The sequence below is a fragment of the Propithecus coquereli genome, unplaced genomic scaffold (genome assembly GCF_000956105.1).
Source record: "Propithecus coquereli isolate 6110/MARCELLA unplaced genomic scaffold, Pcoq_1.0 Scaffold83, whole genome shotgun sequence".
In the NCBI taxonomy this organism is placed as follows: domain Eukaryota; kingdom Metazoa; phylum Chordata; class Mammalia; order Primates; family Indriidae; genus Propithecus; species Propithecus coquereli.
The window spans coordinates 7755755-7774772 of NW_012154507.1; the positions used below are offsets into that span (position 1 = coordinate 7755755).

General features: G+C 44.9%; 1 protein-coding gene across 1 annotated transcript in view; it reads left to right on the plus strand.

The window, feature by feature from the left end:
* LOC105825855 (uncharacterized protein encoded by LINC01588-like) overlaps positions 1–3212 on the plus strand; it is a 6803-nt gene extending 3591 nt beyond the window's left edge. Inside the window, exons 2-3 of the mRNA XM_012663752.1 lie at positions 1562–1722; positions 3188–3212. Coding sequence (XP_012519206.1) covers positions 1562–1722; positions 3188–3212 — 186 coding nt within the window. The remainder of the gene's footprint in view (positions 1–1561; positions 1723–3187) is intronic.
* Positions 3213–19018: the final 15806 nt, after the last annotated feature.

Consider the following 19018-nt stretch of genomic DNA (forward strand, 5'->3'; position numbering starts at 1 on the left):
ACTCAGAGAACACAAAGGAATGCTGAAGTAAGACTGCAAGGTCAGATACAAAACTGGTTAATGTCCTACAGGGCAACAAAACTATAATTTTCGGGGTTTTTTTTTTTATACCACATAGAAATCATTTGCATCTCTACCAAACAGAAAAATCATTTACGTTTTAACAGTTTCTACACAGCACCATCTAATTTTACGGAGTTATAAATGTCTGGACTCTAATTAATAGTAAATAGTAAGTCAAAGTCACCTTCCCCTAGGTAGCCAGATCTCAGATAGGCTTCTTAGACATTGCTTTAATTTAATATTGAAAGGACTTTTCGTTTTTTTCTCCAAGTTTTTATTTCCTCTTAATAGAGAGAAAAATCAATATAATTTGCTTCAATGGGTGTTAAAGAAGGGCAAACAATAGTGAATGTGGGAGGCATAAGGACTGGAGGCACCAGGGGTCTCTGCCTGGCTTGGCCGCTCACCAGCAGTACCACCTGAAATCTCGTCTCCCTGGATCTCAGTGTCCTCGTCAACAAAATGGTTTATTGAACAACACGCTTGGCAGGATTTCGTCCTAAAGGTCATTTTCAAAATTAAAAAAAAAAAAAGAAAGAAAAGAAATGTACCACTTCCCTTTCCCCACACTAATCCTGAAAGAGAGAAAGAGGAAGGGAGAAGTGGGCACACGGAAGAAATTTATGCACAAACGTTCCCCGGCCAGAAGGTAGTTTTGACGGCTGCAGAGACCAGCACCCAATCGTGCATCTTTCCCGGGTGGTGGGGAGAACGGAAACGGGGCTTGGCCTGCACCGAGCTCAGTGGCGCTCACAGGCTGCGCTCCCTCGGTGGAGCGCGGGACAGGAGTCACTCGCAGGCCGATGGTGAATTTCCTCACCAGCATCACACTTCTCTGCAAAAAGTCAAACTGCTCTTTTCTCCTGGCCGCGCCGGAGTGGCGGCTGATCATCTGGCCGCGGAGCTCCCCGCGTGCCCCGAGGGAACCCACCCAGCCGCTGTGGCGGTGGCGCACCGGCGGCCCCTCCCCGCGCCCTGACCGCCGCGGCGCACGCGGACGCGGACGCACGGCCGGCCCGGCAGAGGTGGCCTGCAGGACGGGCCAGATCTCTCGCGGGTCGGGGGCGGGGTGCTGTGTCAATGAGCCACCCTTACTTCGTTAAGCACACGCTGCCATTTCAGGCCACACTTGCCAGTTGCCATGGGCATTTTCTGATTTGACACAAGCAGGGACGCGCTGGCGCTCTTGACTTGGAGTTGCAGATTGTGGATGTTGGTGTCCCGCTGCCTTAGCCAGAAAGGATGGAGGGTGCTTCCCCCTCACTCGCCTTCTCATTTTCCTTCTCTAGTCGCTGATATTGGCTAAGCGCTGAGAATTTTCTGTTAGGCCTGAGCCATGGGTCCTCCTTTCCCTGGGAGGTGGAAAGGTATTCAGAAAAGAAATCAGCTTCTCTTTATTCTCAGAGACCACTTGAACACACCGCTCTTCATCTCCAAAGTAGATGGAACCATGGAGCCCTGCCCTCTGGTTGCTTCTGTTAACTCTAACTCCTATCAGATCCGCCAAAGCCAAGACCTGACTCTCTCCAGCGCACAGGCATCCCGACAAGAGAAAGCAAGGATGGGGGGACCAAGAAGACACCAAGAGGTGTCTGAACCCGCAGAAAGGGCTTTAGAACGCAATGCTGTGCACATGGCCAACCACTGCTTCTTAATGGGGTGGGGGAGTGGAGTGGGGAGCGCTGTGCACATTTAGACAGTTCTTCCCGGGTTAGGACAGGGCTGCCTTACAGGAAGTGTAACATCACTCGCCTCCCCCTGCAGTAAATGCAAGTAGTGCCTCCCCATCTTTGTGACAGCCCAAAACACCACCACCTATGTCCAAACACCCTGTAGAGAGTGAGGTGTCTCCTTAGGTTGAAAACCATGGTTAGATCATTTCCTAAAATATATCCCAAAAGACATTAATTAGTTCTTTGAGATAGAACTAGGTGTTATGTGAAAAGAGTTCCATGGTCAGTGTCATGATGACTTTGGGAAATGGTGGGTTAAAAAGGGGAACAGGATTTACTTACAGGACTTCTCAGATCCTTTATTATATAAATACATGTTTTGAATCACCAAGAGGGAGATAAAGTCTGCAGATTCCCACATTTAATTGACCGTGGAATTCTTTCTCTTTAGGGCTCCCTTTGCATGGAATCTATCTTGGATGACTCAGCTATACTGTATCCTCCAGAGCATTCTCTGGGGACTTCTGTGTCCCCCCCCATCCCCCCACAGTGTGAAGTACAGGAGTGAGCAGTCAAAAGGCCCTTATGTTTTTACTGAATTGAAACACCTTCAGAACTCTGGCAGACTATTAATAGAATGTGTGAAGATACCAGGAAGGAGGCCAGAGCCTCAGGAAACCACTGCAAAGATGACCTCACAAAGAAACCAGTGTGGTGGGGCTCCTGGACCACTCGGGGGGACGTGACGTGTCCTGCTCCTGCTAGGGCGCAGCCCAGCTGGCGCCTTGGGTTTGCATGGTTCAGGAAAAGGAAAATAGCCCAGGTGTTTAGAAGAGAAGTATGTGTGGATGAAATTATTCAAATGTTGACAGATGGATTGGGTCTCCTCTCCTGCTGGCCTGGCAGCCTCTGTGTGGAAAGCCTTGCCCAGGAGCTGGGTTATAGCAGCTCTGGTGAGATGCTGGAAATATAAGCCCAGACAGATAAAATGGCAGTGAGTCACAGTAAACCGACAACCATCGGGTGCCCAGGAGGGAGGCTGAAGCCAGGAGCCGCACTGGGCAGAGTGGAGCGAGGAGCAGGGCTCTCCTGTTGTACAAAACACAAAGAGCAGAGTGTTCAAGTCCAAGGATCAGGTTTCTCAAGATGGAAGCCCAAGCTGTGCATGCTGAGCTCCAAGGTCAGGGGTACAAAAACCTGCCTATTCCCATGCAGGAGGGTGCCATCCAAATATACCCACTTCTCCTAGGTCATGGGCAGGGGGCCAGGAGCGACAGGGCCCTGCTGCTTCCCGTGTAAAACTGGGTGAGCAGCCCAGTGCTGGCAGGGGCCTGGCACCTCACCCACACCCTCCCAGGCTGGTAACCTGTGTTCTAGTCTCCACGTGCTCTGTGCCAGTGCAACTTCCCTCTGAGTGGTTATAAACTGTTGGCTCTTAAATGTTTTTCCAGATTAACCGGACTAGCCAGTGCCTAAGGAGACAGGATCAAAGCTCCAAAGAGAGGAAAGAAAAAGTAGCAATCCCTACTTCTCCAGGGCTGGGGGGCTCTGAGGACCCTGCTGAACAGCCCAGGGTGTCTTAAAAAAAAACAAAAACAAAGCCTGGACAACTTTTTTTGCTCACAGGTCACAGTCAAGTTTATTAAACTTGGATGACAGTAAACCTATGACTAACTGGATAATTAAAGCCACAAGTCTAGAGGCTTGGGTGGGTCCCTCCTCTGGAGTCTCCAGTGGTCTGTCCCATAGGCAAGTGTCTCTCGTCCTCCCCGTAGCAGAAATGCTTTTGTGAATTTGAAACCCTCGGTGGTGACCTCTGCCTCCTCTCAAGGTCCATTGCCTCATCCACCCACGCCACCATCCCTGTCCACTGCAAGGAAGGAGGAAATCTAACCCACAGGCCACAGCGCAGCCCAAACTCCCCGCCCTGCCCAGAGAGAACACGACAGAAGATTTCCAACTAAAACCAAAGTTTCTCAGCAAAGCTTCCTGCCAGGCAGCCGTGCTGGAGGGCGCAGCGTGCCTCCCTCTGCTCTTTCTGTTCTATGAAACTTCTCTGCTTCAAGCCCTTGAGAGCCTCTCCACTTCCTGGGGAGAGTGGGCTAAACTTCAAAGCAGACAAGGCCCGGCTAAGAAACCCCTGGGTTGCTTCAAAGACTGTGTCTCCTCCCTCTGAAGCTTCTGGTGAATGTTTCTCCCTCATTTCTGAAACAACATAAAGAGCTGCTGAAGTTTACAGTGTCCCCCAAGGCATTTCTGTGGTTCTACCTTTAATCTAGGGCTCATGGGGCTCTGCAGGAATGTCCTGGCCCTTACTGCCTTGGGGACATCCCTGTGGTGCCTCTGCACTGGGCTCCAGCCCACCTCCCTGACTGCCCCAACCCCCCTGTTCTCTCCCTGGTGTGTGCCCTTGTCCACTGAGGGTGGCGGAGGGGCTGCAACTAAGGGTACGGTGGGCTATGTGATTTTTTGTGTGCTATTCCAGAATAGGTTTGTTTTAATTAAAAAAGAAAAAAGTTCCCTCCAAATCTTTGAGGACCTTTGATTTTAGGAAGGTGTGGACCATGTTTAGCCCATGGCTCTGTGTACCCCTTGGCCTACAGCTGCTTAACCCTAGATATAAGGTCCCTAACAAGAGAAGCAAGAGTGATTTGGATTTGTACTTTTTAGCAAAAACCTCTTTCTACTAGCTAACCTGTAAAACTCTAGAGGGCAGGGGTTCTCTGACATTGAATCTCATGGGCTTGCAACAGTGCCTGGAAAATAGTAAGCGTTCTCTGGTGATTGTGTTTGTTGGATTATTATCTGTCCTTAAAAAGAAAAAAAACATTAAAAAGTCACTGTTTCAGTACAGGTGGTGTATTTGCAAGTGTTAAAACCAAACTCATGTTGAGAAATTGCGTATGCATCATCTATATCTCGCGTCATCGGGAGCTAGTGTTACCAAACCTCTTGTCTCACCCACCATCTTATCATCTATGTTGAGCAAACTAAGACACAGAGAACCAGAACAGCCTTCAGGAGACCTTCAGACTGATAAGGGCATTTGAGTCAAAGAAATCCTGCAGAGTTCTAAAGCAAAATGAAAAGTATAAAGATGATTGTCCTGTGAAGTGACCTCAAGCCTCAGAGCTGCATCAGATGTCACCATCTGCCTCTGGTCTCACCATAGGGCCACTGAGGATGCGCAGTGTGGAGCCTCTTTGCTGTGGCTGTGACTTCCTGGCCGGCTAGGTCTGAGAGAGGTAGGGAAAGAAGCGTGTGGGAAAGCTCGATGAGGCAGGGGGCGGGGGGTGGGTGGCCTGTGACACACAAAGCCACAAGTGGGGACCACCTCCTCTGGAGAAGCAGCGTGGTTGTCCTGCCTCACCCAAACACACACTCCAACTTAAAAAATCATTGTGCATGACTCCAAATACAGATCCATGCTGTACATGTGCATGTCCGGCCAGATTTCTTTGTTCCTGGGGAGAAACATAAACTATAAACATCACATTCCTTTTCAGGGTTGAATTATTACTGCTTAAAAGTCAAAGAAAAAAAAGTGAGTCAAACCATCTATTAACAGAAAAATTTAAGTAAGAACAGCGTGAGTTCCTGCCAGTTGCTGATGACGGGTTTTCCAGAAGGGAATGATGCGCCGCCAAGGCGGTTATTAAGTGTGATGATAACCACCAATTTAGTGAAGGGTCAGTGGTATGTTTGCTTATTTATTTATTTTTAAATATCGAAACCCTCTGAGTTATACACTGATCATTTACTTGAAATAATACCAAATAGTAGCATTATGGTAATAGAAAGAATTCAACCACTTCCTGGCTCATAATGAGTATTTCATTTTATTCTACTTTTCTAGAGTTTAGACATCACTTGGAAGTAATCTCTAAGTTGGGTCAACCCAAATCTAAGGAAATCTTCCCTGGTGTCCCTTGAGCTTGTTAACCCCAAGACAGTCTCTGGGATACCCTCTAAACCATGTGACTAAGCCCCTGAACCCCAGGCCATCTGCTGCCACAAGCCAGGGCACCGGGCCTGGAGGGCCGTGTTGGTCATAATGAGCCATCTGGCTGCCTGGCGGAAGGAGCCCACGGGCAGGTGTCTGGGATGTTACTGACATTCGTTACCACTGACTTTTGCCAAGAAGAGAAGCAGGTTTGGTTTTATCCATAACAGCCCAGCCTGGTGATAAGAATGCCTCCTCTTGGTCGAGGACACTTTAAGGAACTAGGCTCAAAATTCTCAACATTGACACTGAATTTTTTTCTTGAGCAGTGGACCCTGCCCCACTGGGCTGTTCTGGGACTTCATTCTAACCATTCCCCTCCTCATCCAGAACAAAGGGGGTCTCTACATAGCTTATTGCCTTTGCATTTTTCCTGACCAAGCACAATGGCAGGGCCAAGGCTTGGCTCTTAGAGATTTCCTTTGTTTATTAGGTTTCTCTCTAGAGAAACAGAACCAGTAGGAGATCTCTCTCTCTCTCTCTCTCTCTCTCCCCACACCCCTTTCTCTCTGTGTGTGTATGTGAGTGCATAAAAGGAGATTTATTATGAAGAATTGACTCATGGTTGTAGAGGCTGAGAAGTCCCATGATCTGCTATCTGTAAGCTGGAGACCCAGGAAAGCCCGTGGTGTGATTCAGTCCAACTGCGAAAGCCTGAGAACTAGGGGAGAAGATGGTTTAGGTATCAGTCAAGGGCTGGAGAAGATGAGATGATATGTCCCAGCTAAAGCAGTGAGGAAGGAGAAAATGTGCAAATTCCTTCTTCCTCTGCCTTTTATTCTATTCAGGCCCTGAACAGATTGGATGATGCCCACCCACACTGGGAAGGGCAATCTACTTGACTGAGTCCACCGATTCAAATGCAAACTGCATCTGGAAACATCCTCCCAGACACACTCAGAAACAAGGTTTTAGTGACCCCCAAGCACAAGTCCATGCAGCCCCCAACCTGCTTCTTTTTGGTGTGCAGGGAGTGAGGGGCCACTGCACAGCTCCCACCATGGACCCCCGCTCCTCTGTTCTCTCTGCCACTTAGAGGGAGTCTGGACACATGTTTCCTGGACCAAAGTCATCCCTGAGAGCTGTAGTTTCTTCCTGCCTCGGCTCCCACACAAACACAAAAGCCTCCTCCCTGTTTACTAAGCCAAAGAATGGCAGGATTGAAACTTTCGAAAGAAGAGCTAACGACAGCTTTAGCCTTAGCATTCCACAACTCCTTATTCACACTGGGACTTTTGTAACTCCGGGACAGCTGGAGACACATGACTGTGAGTTCAAAAGCTCATGTGAAGGACGCTGGCCTCAAGGATGCAGGGGAGGCTGGTTAGGGTTCCTAGCCTGCTCTTTGGACTTGGGGCAGGGGGATCTGATGTTCCAGACCACAGCACAGTGGCAAGAAGTCCCTGGACCCTCAGGAGTAAGTGAGCAGATGGTCACAGTCAGGGTTCAGGCACCGCTGGCCACAAGTGAGCCCAAGACACAGGCTCCAAAGCCAAACTAGCCAAGAAACAGACAGGACCCAGAGCCCGAGCACACACAGGCAGCCCCCTCACGCCAGCCTAGCCAGATGCTCTGCGATGTTGGCGGGCTCCCTGGGATCACACACCAGTTAGGTCTTGGGGGCTGACTATGAGCCCTGGCATCTCTTTTGGACTGAATTGTGTGGAATGTGCTAAAAGGGGCTTTGGATTCCAAAAACCTTAGAGCCCTGCAAGGTACCCTAGATAGCATCTATTCCAGGGTTCCCAACAGTGAGACTGCTCTTCAGAATCATCTAGAATATTTTCAAAATATGGATTCCTAGGCTCCAGCTCCGCCCCCCCAACACACACACACACACACACACACACACACACACACACACACACACACACACAGGGGGTTCTAATGAGCAGTGAGGTTTGGGAACCGCTGATGTAGTCCAAACTCTTCATCTTGGTTTTTCAAGTACAGTACTAGGTTAAGTGACTTTTCCAAAGCCACATAGCTGGTTTGGCAGGACTTGGATTAGAGTACAGGTCTCTTGACTATAATCAGGGCTTTTTCTACAATGCACTTTCCTGAGGGTACCCATAAATAGGGCTGCCAGACTACACCAGAGATTTTTGGTTGTGGAAAGAGGGTAAGAGGTACAGTCTAAGGCCAAATGTGGTGACTTGTGCCTGTAATTCTAGCACTTTGGGAGGCTGAGGCAGGAGGATCACTTGAGGCCAGGAGTTCAAGACCAGCCTGAGCAAGAGTAAGACCCCATCTCTATGAAAAATAGAAAAATTAGCCAGGCATGGTGTCATGAGCCTGTAGTCCTAACTACTCAGGAGGCTGAGACAAGAGGATCGCCTGAGCCCAGGAGTTTGAGGTTGCAGCCACTGTACTCTAGCCTGGGGCAACAGAGCGAGACCCTGTCTCAAAACAAACAAAAAAAAGAAGCAGTCTTTGTGCATGTAAATTAACCCCAGATAATTTTCCCAATATTACCCTCAGTCTCAAGTCTTTCTGGGCTAGAGATGCTGCCTCTAACTCTACAATTATTAGTTTCCCTTTTCCTTTGAAAGGTGAGGGTAAGTACTGTATGTGTGTGTGAAGACTACTCTGTGCCTCGGTTTGCCTCTATTTAAAATAGAGAGAATGGCTGGCACCCTATGTTGTCTTCTATGGGCTCTGCGGATAGAAGAGCACACAGAGGCATCCCGTGAACCCCAAGGCAGGGAAAGAAGCTTCTGTGCCCATGCAGAGGTATTCTTAAAGTCAGGGCTGCCCTTGCCACACACGTTATTATAACAATCCTGATGTTGGAATATCATTGTGGGTCCTCTGGCTACTGTCCATGCCTTCCAGGAAGGGCTGCCTATATTTTCCCTGTTTCTGGAGGGCTGGTGAAATATTTCCTCAGGGTGATCTCAGGAGGAATCCCAATTTTGAGGGACTGAACAAGATAAAAAACTAAATACTACTACTACTAAATAGCTGGCATTGAGTTGGTAGTAAGTGCCACGCATTGTGCCAAACCTTTTATATGCATTAGAGTATTTGACCCTCACTACAGCCCTAGTGAAAGAAATATAAATTAAAAGTGTAAATATAAATGAAGTGTTATAAGTATTCCCATTTCGCAGATGTGGAAAATTAGGCTCAGAAAAGTTAAAGAACTTGCCCATGATCACCCAGCTGCTAAATGACAGAGCCAGGATTCAAACCCACATGGTCCCAGGGGCGAAGCTCTGATAAAGGGGTTGATGACTGGTGGCTGTCATCATGAGCTTGACCTTTTCTGTAGCAGTGCCGGCTACTTCCCAGTGAGGTGTTTCGCCCCAACCCAGCCAAGGCCAAGGGCAGCACAGACGCGGCAGCCGTGACTCTGCTGGGAGGTTAACAGCCCCTTCAGGGACCGCCTGACCCAGCCTGACCAAATTAGAACAAGTAATGGGTGTGACATAATTTGACATGTACATTGTTAATTGAACCCTGTGGGAGATGATTTAAATAGAGACAAATACCATACTGTGAACTATTTGGGTTATGAAGCTCTTATTCTCTGACTCTTGTAGGAAAATAGAATTGTGTCATGAAAAACTGAAAACTCCCAGGAAGCTGTTCCAAGAGTCAGGAGAGCAGCAGGCTAGCTGGATTGGAGAAGGTTCTTCTTGGAAGTTTCAGAGATTTCACTCTCACCTCTTAGCATCTTACTCCCGAAACACTCGCAAAGCCCAAATGAAGAACCACTAACTCTACTCATCCTCCTTGCAGAGAACTCCTAACCCCCAGCACCCAGAACCCAGATTGCAAAGCCAGCCCTGATAAGCCTGCAAAATAGGCACAGCTTCAAGGCCCCAAATGCACCCCTTGCCCCATTCTCCCTTTCTCAGCTTCTCAGAACCAACAGTCTACCCAGGGTCCTCGCTGAGGGGCCTACACAGGTGTACTCTGTCTGGGCATCACCCTGTTCCCAACTCCTAGTCCGGTTCCTTCATCACTATCAAAACTCGTCTGTCCCAGTTCCTGTGCCTCATACTTGCTTCCTGACCTTCATGAGGAATATGGGTGCCCCATGCACTGGCATCACTGATCCTGATGGCTTCTGTGTTTGTCCTCTCAGGCAAGACCCACTGAGTGTATAATGTGTAAACATCACCCAAGAAATGTCTCCTGTTGAATTAATGAATGGAGGTAAGAGTAGCAAAAGTTTTGCGGGAAATCTCATACCTTACATCAGTTAAGTCTAATATTGGATTTTAGGCTAGTCAAAATGAAATTTGGAAGCAAAAGACCTTTGCCTTTTAAAAAACTAAGGCCCTTGAAATAACACTGCCTGGTGAGGATGACCACAATAAATACAAGACACATAGTGTCCTCCCAACATGCATCCTCCTTTTTCTCCTTCCCAGCAGTGTCCCATACTTCCCAGCCATGCGGTTGGCAGGATTAACATAGTTGTAGTTCTCTGGGCAGACCTTGGTAGGTTTAAGCCAACCAGTGGGCCCCATCATTCGAGCTCCAGAAATTAATTTAGGGATGATCACCTAGTTCAGGCCAATGCAAGGAGACTTTGCTAAGGGCTTCTGGGGAAAAAAGTTTCCTTTTTCTAAGGAAGCGTGAATGAGGATGCGCATAACTCAGGTTGTGTCTGGCAGCCATCTTGTGATCACCAGGCAAGACAGGCTAAGAGTAAAGCCAGCACCGTGGCAGACTAAGAAGAGACAGGCTTCACTGACTCATCCAGCCACTATATTGGACCTTACCTGAAGCCCCCTCAACCTCTGGATTTCTCAATTATGTGAGAAAATAAAGCCTCTTTTTGTTTAAGCCAAATAATATACAATACAATAATATATAACCCCTTGATTCCTTTTTATGACTGAGTTCAGAGACTATATTTTATCATTTTAAATCATTTTTATTTTATAGTCTATTTAACTTAAACAAATAAACAAACTAAAACATCCCAATTCTTCACTCTTCTGTCAAAGCCTTACCAAGATCCTTAGGCTTTGACATCCCAGGTGAATGAAGAAGTAACAGTGGTTTCAACAAAATAGAAGTTTATTTCTCTCTCGTGTAAAAGAAGGCTGGAGTCTGGCTGGTATGGGAGGTACAGTGTCATCAAAGTTCTGCCTTTCATTCTGCAATCCTTAGCATATGGCTTCATCTTCAAGATCACTTCATGGCCCAACGTGGCAGCTAGAGCTCAAGATCTTCTGAGCTAGAGCTCAGATTGATCTTCGTATTCCAGGAAGGCACAGAAGAAAGGGAGAATGAGAAAAAGAAATGTATCAGTAGTCTGTCCCTTCCCAATAACTTCTGCCTGTGTCTCACTGGCCATCGGCTGCAAATATGGCTGCCAAGTGCAGTCTTTAAGCTAAGCACATTGCCACCAGATTAAAACCTCAGTTGTGTGGCTAAGGAAAAGGGGAAGAATGGATAGTGGACAGGCAACTAGCAGTTTCTGCCCCACGCTACTTAACAAGCAAGCCAAGTTTCTGTGTTCAGATCTGCCGCTTGGTGCCTGCTCCTCCAAGGAGACCCTGTGTTCAAGCTGCAATTACTCTCTCCATAGGCCCTTAACATTGAAAGCTGGGTTTTTTGCCCCTAAGGATCCTCTGACCAGCATCTTCTGATTTTTCCAGCTAAGAAACATTCGTGGAGCACCTACTGTTTTTTTGTTGGACCACATTAGTCTTTCATTAGAATCTTCACTTTGGTTTAACTCATCACATACTTGAATTTCTTCTGTCATGGCCCAGCCAGAACTATGCTCTTTCCAACACAGGTCTGCTCTTCAGTGGGTCAGTTTCTAAGTTCCTTCTGGCATTAACTTTCTCAATCTAGTGTATAAGGCACTGTGGCCTAGGGTAACTGTGGTCGGCAAAGCAGCTGAGTGGGACTGGTCTTCTCCAAATCACCATGGATGACAGGGTATGATTTTGCCTGGGGACAGGTGATTGGGTGAGGCTAGGGCAATGATTTCTTCTTCAGTTCTCTCAAGGCCTGTGGCCCCTTACGGTACATTTCAGGCCCCATAGATAGAATTGCGAGCCTCTGTTAGCGACGAATAGCACAAACAGGCAAAGTCAAACAATAGTAATGAAGTGAATTATTGTTTTACTAGAGACAGAACATCTGCTCCTCCCCACCTCACCCGCACAAAAGCGGAAGAAATAAGAAAAAAAAAGACCCAATGTCTGATAAAGCTAACAAAACGTGTTACCTTGCGTCTTCATATACAGAATACCTTTCAGAATTACCTAGTTCTTTCATTTACTTGAATTTTCCCATTTTGATTTTAATTATAAACTGAAAGCTATTGTAACTCATAATTTTACATTCTATTATGTCTTTTCAAATAGAAACATCATCAGGCAGATGTGAACAATTATCCCCAATTGTAATATTTTTTAAGATGAAGTCTTCAGAGGAACAGCTAAATTATACTTTAAATCATTGGTTTAAAACTGAACCTATGAGACCTGATATTATGGGTTTAACCAAGATGACTTGACTTTGGATTTTATAAATTTTGTTTACTTATCTAGTCATCCCTTTCATTAGAGATATTCAGATATCTTTAAACCAAATGATTCTAATAATGCATATTTTAGAGCCAGAGGCATTCATCATTTTAATGACCAAATGATAAACGGCAAAGAGGTTTAAGGGGGAAGAGGCTCTGTTACTATACTGAGAGGGCAGGTAAAGAAATTCCAAAGGAAGGTGTTAGCATATGTCCTCTCTGATTTTTAATTTCCAACAACAGATGGTTACATCACAGTTCCAAACATTCCTGTATATTATTTGGACTAAACAGAGCTTCATTCTCCAGGGAAAACAGGCAGCATAAACTAAAAAGAGGTGCATTTTGCTGATAAGCCAATCTTTACTCAAACATCACACCATTTTCACTACGACGGGATACTTCTGGAAAAGCAATACGGGGAATAACTCCGTTCCCCTGAACGCAAACAACCACCAGTGTCCAAGGCCACTGGGAGAGCTGGATGGATGTCAGAGGACATGTCTTTTTGGAGCTGGAGAGGATATACTGAGGAAAGCACACGCTGAAACAGATGAGATTTATCTCAGGTCATTTGAAGGAGAATTTACCCAGGAAGGGCATCCTCCTCTGCCTTTGGGTGGAGGGCTAGCCAGGTCTCTGGCAGCCCTACCGCCTGGGCTTCTTTCCAGGGATACAGAACCCCTACGGGCAGTTGAATAGCCTGACCCTGGCAGCAGAGAAACCCTGGACAGGCCTCTGAGGCTGGGGAGCCTGACCGTTACCCCACTGATGAGAAATTGTACTATCCTTGGAGACATTGTCCTCCCCTTGACTTTAAGAGCCTCTCTTTGCTTTTTCCTCCCAGTATACCACAGCCTGATTTTCTCCTCTCTTTTTGCACAGACGATCCTGAGCCACAAAGCTCAGGGGACCACGTGTATCATTTTACACAAGCAGCATGGTGCTGTACAGATAGCTGTGTAACACTGGACAAGTCACTTCTCTGTGTCTCAGTTGCCACAACTAGAAAATGGAGATTATAATACCGTTCACTTTGAGACTTTATGAGACTTCTAACAAGCATTCAATGAAATCCTATTTGTAAAGCACTGAAGAACAAACAGTACCTGGCTGAGAGAGTTCCGTAAGGGTTGGTTATTGATACAGGTAACAGGTGAGCAATTTCTTCTACTACACTTTCTCCCTGGATTTACATTTCAATTAAATGCACAGTGGCCTTTCCAAACAAAGAACAAAGATGACTAGAAAATGAAATGTCTCACTTGGTCTTGGAATTCTTTAATTCTGTCAATGTTTCTTGAGATATCAAAAGATATCTCGGCATATGTGTGTGTGTGTGTGTGTGTGTGTGTGTGTGTGTGTGTGTGTAGATTCTTTTAATTACACAAAGTCTTTGCTGATTTGGTTAAATTTTAATCTAATGGTGAAGGGCTAAATCGTATTTGTTAACTATTAGCACGTGGGTTTCAGGAACATGTAGATAAAATGTAACTAACGTTATCTTGGTTCAAATTCCTTTTTTGTGACCGACTGTTGTCTCAATGAAACTTCGCAGGGTTTTTGTTTGTTTTTTTCTTAGTTACAGCAGAGAGTAAAATAAGCACATCCAGACTTTCTCACATGGAGACAGACTGATGCCAAATTAGGTCTGTAGAGGCCTCATTTTGGCTTCTTTGGTCACTGTGCAGAATGTATTTTCATGCACGTTGAAGACAGTCCATTAGTTCTTGGCAAGGAGAATAAAGTTTTCAAAGCTGCTCTCTCTCACAAGCCTCCCCTTTCTCACACGCGAAATCGAAATCTCGCTGAAGGTGAGAGGCTGTCCCCCATTTATGGAGAGGAGGGACAAATTCCATTTGCAATTGCCCTGCTACACCCCTGACAATCACCTCCACGAGGCCCCTGGACTCTGGTTTGGATCAATCATTAAGTTCCTGTGCACAAAGCAGGTTAAAATTTCTCCCTCCCTTCCAGGAGAGAAGTATTTTTATTTCAAAATCATATAGTAAGGGCTTTGAAAAGTAATTCACAGATGTCGTTGCCTCTGGCGAAGGCATGTCCATTCACATCAGAAATTTTCCATCAATGCCTTACGTGTTGGGTTTACTGAGCTTCTGAGCTCTCACAACGCAGCTGAAAAGGAAACAAAGTTTTGCTCCTACCTGTTCCAGTGAAAATGAAAGCCCTGATGATATGAGTTGAGTAGGTTTCTCAATGGAACCTTTAGACTGGGTTGCTGGGATTTATTTAGTTATTTATTTCATAGTACCTAACTGCCACTGGGTGTGGACTCCTAGATCTAAATGTGTTCTCTGAGCAAAGCCTGCTTCACATAGAGAGGTGAACGTTGTAGTGAGAGGTGTTGAAGTGCTAAGGATCAATATTCACTAGCAACCAGAATTTTGGAACATGGTTACCATGGTAATGTTGTCAGCCCTAAAATGACTGTCATGAGGTGAAAAAATCCTCTTAAAATAAATGAAACCAGAAAAGGTATATTTATAAACCTCTTACCAAACACCTATCTGTTCACAAAATAGAATGTGTTGTTTAAGCTATAGATACTCAAAGATTGGGAGAAATTCATGACATAGAATTTTTCTTGAATTAAAAGAATTCGCTCCCGGCCGGGCACGGTGGCTCACGCCTGTAATCCTAGCTCTCTGGGAGGCCGAGGCGGGCGGATTGTTTGATTTCAGGAGTTCGAGACCAGCCTGAGCAAGAGCGAGACCCCGTCTCTACTAAAATTAGAAAGAAATTAATTGGACAACTAAAAATATATAGAAAAAATTAGCCGGGCGTGGTGGCACATGCCCGTAGTCCCAGCTACTCGGGAGGCTGAAGCAGGAGGATCGCTTGAGCCCAGGAGTTTGAGGTTGCTGTGAGCTAGGCTGATGCCACGGCATTCTAGCCCGGGCAACACAGTGAGACTCTGCCTCAAAAAAAAAAAAAAAAGAATTCGCTCCAAACATATGATCTGTAAAAATAACTAATACCGATTATTTTTAAAGGGGGGAGAGTTCTAAGGAATTATGGGCTTGTACAATTAGATATTACACAGCTGTGATATTAAAATTCTGCACTAAACTACCAATTGCTTATTGAAATTGGTAAAACGATACTTGTTTCAGACTAAATGCCCGAATTTTCTTGTGTATAAGTTATACGAGTTATTTCAGAAAGGATCAATAAATAAAGTGCCATAAAATTTTTTGCACCATGGGAAAAAGATGTTGGCCACACATTAGATAAAAACACTTTGGCACAGTTTCTGCGTTGCTCTTGCGAGGCTCCATCCCTCGCTGGTCTCTCCTTAATAAGGTAGCCACAATTTTATCTAGAGCAACAGTGTGCACAAGCGAAAATACTCAATTGTGTAACCTCCCTTGCAGCTACAGATGGCCATATGTTATAGTCCTGGCCAGTAATACGTAGGCAAAAGTCCCGGAGAAGGGTATTTTTGGGAGACAATTCTCCATGCTCTCTCACATTTCTGTATATCTTGCAAGCAGAGACACTGATTGCCTTTTATTTGACTCTTTCCGGAATGTTTGTGTAGCATATAGCCTTGGAAAATAGAGATACTGTCTCTCCAGAGAAAAAGTAAAACTTGCTTACACCCTTACAAGACAGAGACAATGTTTCTCTCCAGAGCAAAGGGCAGGCTTGCCTACTACTAATTATAAGATTTGGCATCCCTAAGTTCAGGGTTCATCTATAAAGAATCCACTGTGTGTGCAGGAATTCCTGTGGGCCTATCTTGTAGTGCCCCTGTGAGACTTAAGGGCAAGAAGAACTGCCTCCAATATGCTGATGCTCATGCTGCTGGCTGTGTTGTGACTAATGAAGTCCTTTGTCTCTAACCCAGGAGGCGTGTGTCTTTTGCCAGCATCCGTGAAACCATGGGAGGCTAACTTGTTAGCTTTTAAGTAGGATAAAATTTGGACCTTTTATAGTTCTTGACAGGCTATTTCTTCCAGAATAAAAAAGTAAAGGAGGAGAAAGCTCCTCCCCCTTTGCCTTTCTCCTTTCTTCTTGCCTTAAGGTGCAACAACTGTCTTGGGACCATGAGGTGACAGCAAGGGGACAAAGGCTTACATGCTAAGGATGGCAGAGCAGTAAGATAAAGAACCTGGGTTCCTGGTAGTTACTTCACTAGCCTTGAAATGCATCATTTGAAACTTCTTGACATATGAGATCAATGTTAATTTAAACAATTAACATTGTTTAAATAAATGTTAATTGGTTTTTCCCGACCGAATGCATCCCTAGAGTGTGTATCAAGCATAGTAACTACATAATAGTAATTGCCTGAAACGTATACAACTTAGGGCTAACATGTTGCTACCTTCCTTACCTTTTGATGCTGATTTTACCTTTCTGTGTATAAACATCACTGTCTGTATCTCTTGCAAACTAATTCAAATCCTTTTGGGAAAGACGATGGGTGAAAATCAACTCAAAAAGTATAATTTGGCCTTGGGCTAAATTTATTGGAGAACTGTCAAAAGTTATCCCTTAAGATGTTAGTCAAGAAAGCAATAAGAATAGGACTATCCCGTTTCTGCAAACTCCACCGCATGCCATGAGGTTTATTTAGTCACCAATGTGTATGCAGCACCCCGCACAATGGCTGGCTCATGGTTGGCCCCCAAATGTTTGCTGACCAAGCATTCATGAAAGGTCTCTCTTTTCAAATGTGTTGCTATACCCAAAGAAAATTAAGATTTAACACAGACTATTTCAATACACTGATCTGTCACTTGACTACAATAAATGTCTTAAGAAAACAGTTGGGGCCCAGCGCGGTGGCTCACGCCTGTAATCCTAGCTCTCTGGGAGGCCGAGGCGGGTGGATTGTTTGAGCTCAGGAGTTCAAAACCAGTCTGAGCAAGAGCGAGACCCCGTCTCTACCAAAAATAGAAAGAAATTAATCGGACAACTAAAAATATATAGAAAAAATTAGCCAGGCATGGTGGCGCATGCCTGTAGTCCCAGCTACTCGGGAGGCTGAGGCAGGAGGATCGCTTGAGCCCAGGAGTTTGAGCTAGGATGACGCCACGGCACTCTAGCCCAGGCAACACAGTGAGACTCTGTCTCAAAAAAAAAAGAAAACAGTTGGGCCTGGTGGCTCACACCTCTAATCCCAGTACTTTGGGAGGCTGAGGTGGGAGGATCACTTGAGACCAGGAGTTTGAGACCAGGCTGGACTGTTCGAGACCCTGTCTCTATGAAAAAAGAGAAGAAAAGAAAGAAAGAAAGGAAGAAAGAGAAATAAAACTTCATAGCTCAACTTCAAACTTCAAAGAACTCCTCATCTTTGCTTTTAGTGACTACAAAATGCTGCATAACTTAACAATGGAGTCAAAAGAATCAACTCAACCTCAGAAGCTGGTTCAGTAGGACACCAGAAGTAATGACAATTGTCATCAGAACATGTTTGAATGCCATGAAGAAAAATTAGATAAACTTTGAAACTTGTATCTAGAAGAAAAATTAATGAATACATAAAATGAGACTATACAAAGGCAGTTTAGATCTTCACACCAAAAATAGGATAAACAAGAAGATAGGATGTGAAATAAGATGAATTATAAACATCTTTAACACATCTTTAGTACATGTTATGATCCTAATCTTTATTGTAAAATCTTAACTATGAGAAATTACCTATAATAGGTATCCTCAGTATGATTTCTGCTTACAAAGCTATCAAAACCACAACGTGGTACCATATCACATCCATTAAAATGTCTGTTACTTTTTTTAAAAAAAGGAAAATAACTCAGCATGAATGTGGAGATATTGGAATTCTTGGGCATTGCTGGTGAAAACATAAAACGGTGCAGCCACTGTGGAAAACAGCTTGGTGGTTCTCAGAAATTAAACAGAATTACCATGATTCAGCAATTCCACTCCTAGGTATCTGCTCAAAAGAATTAAAAATCGGGCTTGAACTGATGCTTATACACCAGTGTTCACAGCAGCATTATTTTCAATACCCAAAGGTGGAAACAATCCAATGTCCATCGACAGATGAATAGATAAGTAAAATGTGGTATATACATACAGTGGGACATTCATTATTCAGCCTTGAAAAGGAATGAAATTCTGATGCTACATGCTACGTGCTACAACATGAACCTTGAAAGCATCATGCTAAGTAAAATAAACCAGATGCAAAAGGGCAAATATTACATGATTCTATTTATATGAGGTATCTAGAATGGGGAAATTCACAGAGGCAGAAAGTAGAATGGTGGTTACCAGGGGCTGGGGGATGAGAAAATAGGGAGTTATTGGATACAGAGTTTGTATTTGGGATGATGCAAAGTTCCTGGAAGTAGACCCGGTGGCAGTTACATAGCATTAAGTGCATTATGAATGTTGTACACTTAAAAATGGTTAAAATGATAATTTTTATGTTATGTGTATTTTAACACAATAACAAAAATGCATGAGACAAATTAGACCAAAAAGGTACATTTTGTTTGTTTGCATTAGGAAGAGAAAATAGGACAGGTTTTTAAATTTTGTTTTGTCTTGTCTTTGCTTTCTTCAGGCCCTGCCTGCCCATGCTGTGAAGCAGAGTGCCTAAGATACCCCCTGACACTGCCAAAGCCTCTCAGGCTGTGGCTTTGAGTGGTTTTGTGCCTCAGGACATCCTACGTCATTTGGAAAGATTTCTACTTTGGCAATTTTATTCCAATTCTTCAACTCTCAGGAATGTGTATCATTGAAGCTCCCCCCTGCCAGCCCCCCGAGGCGTGT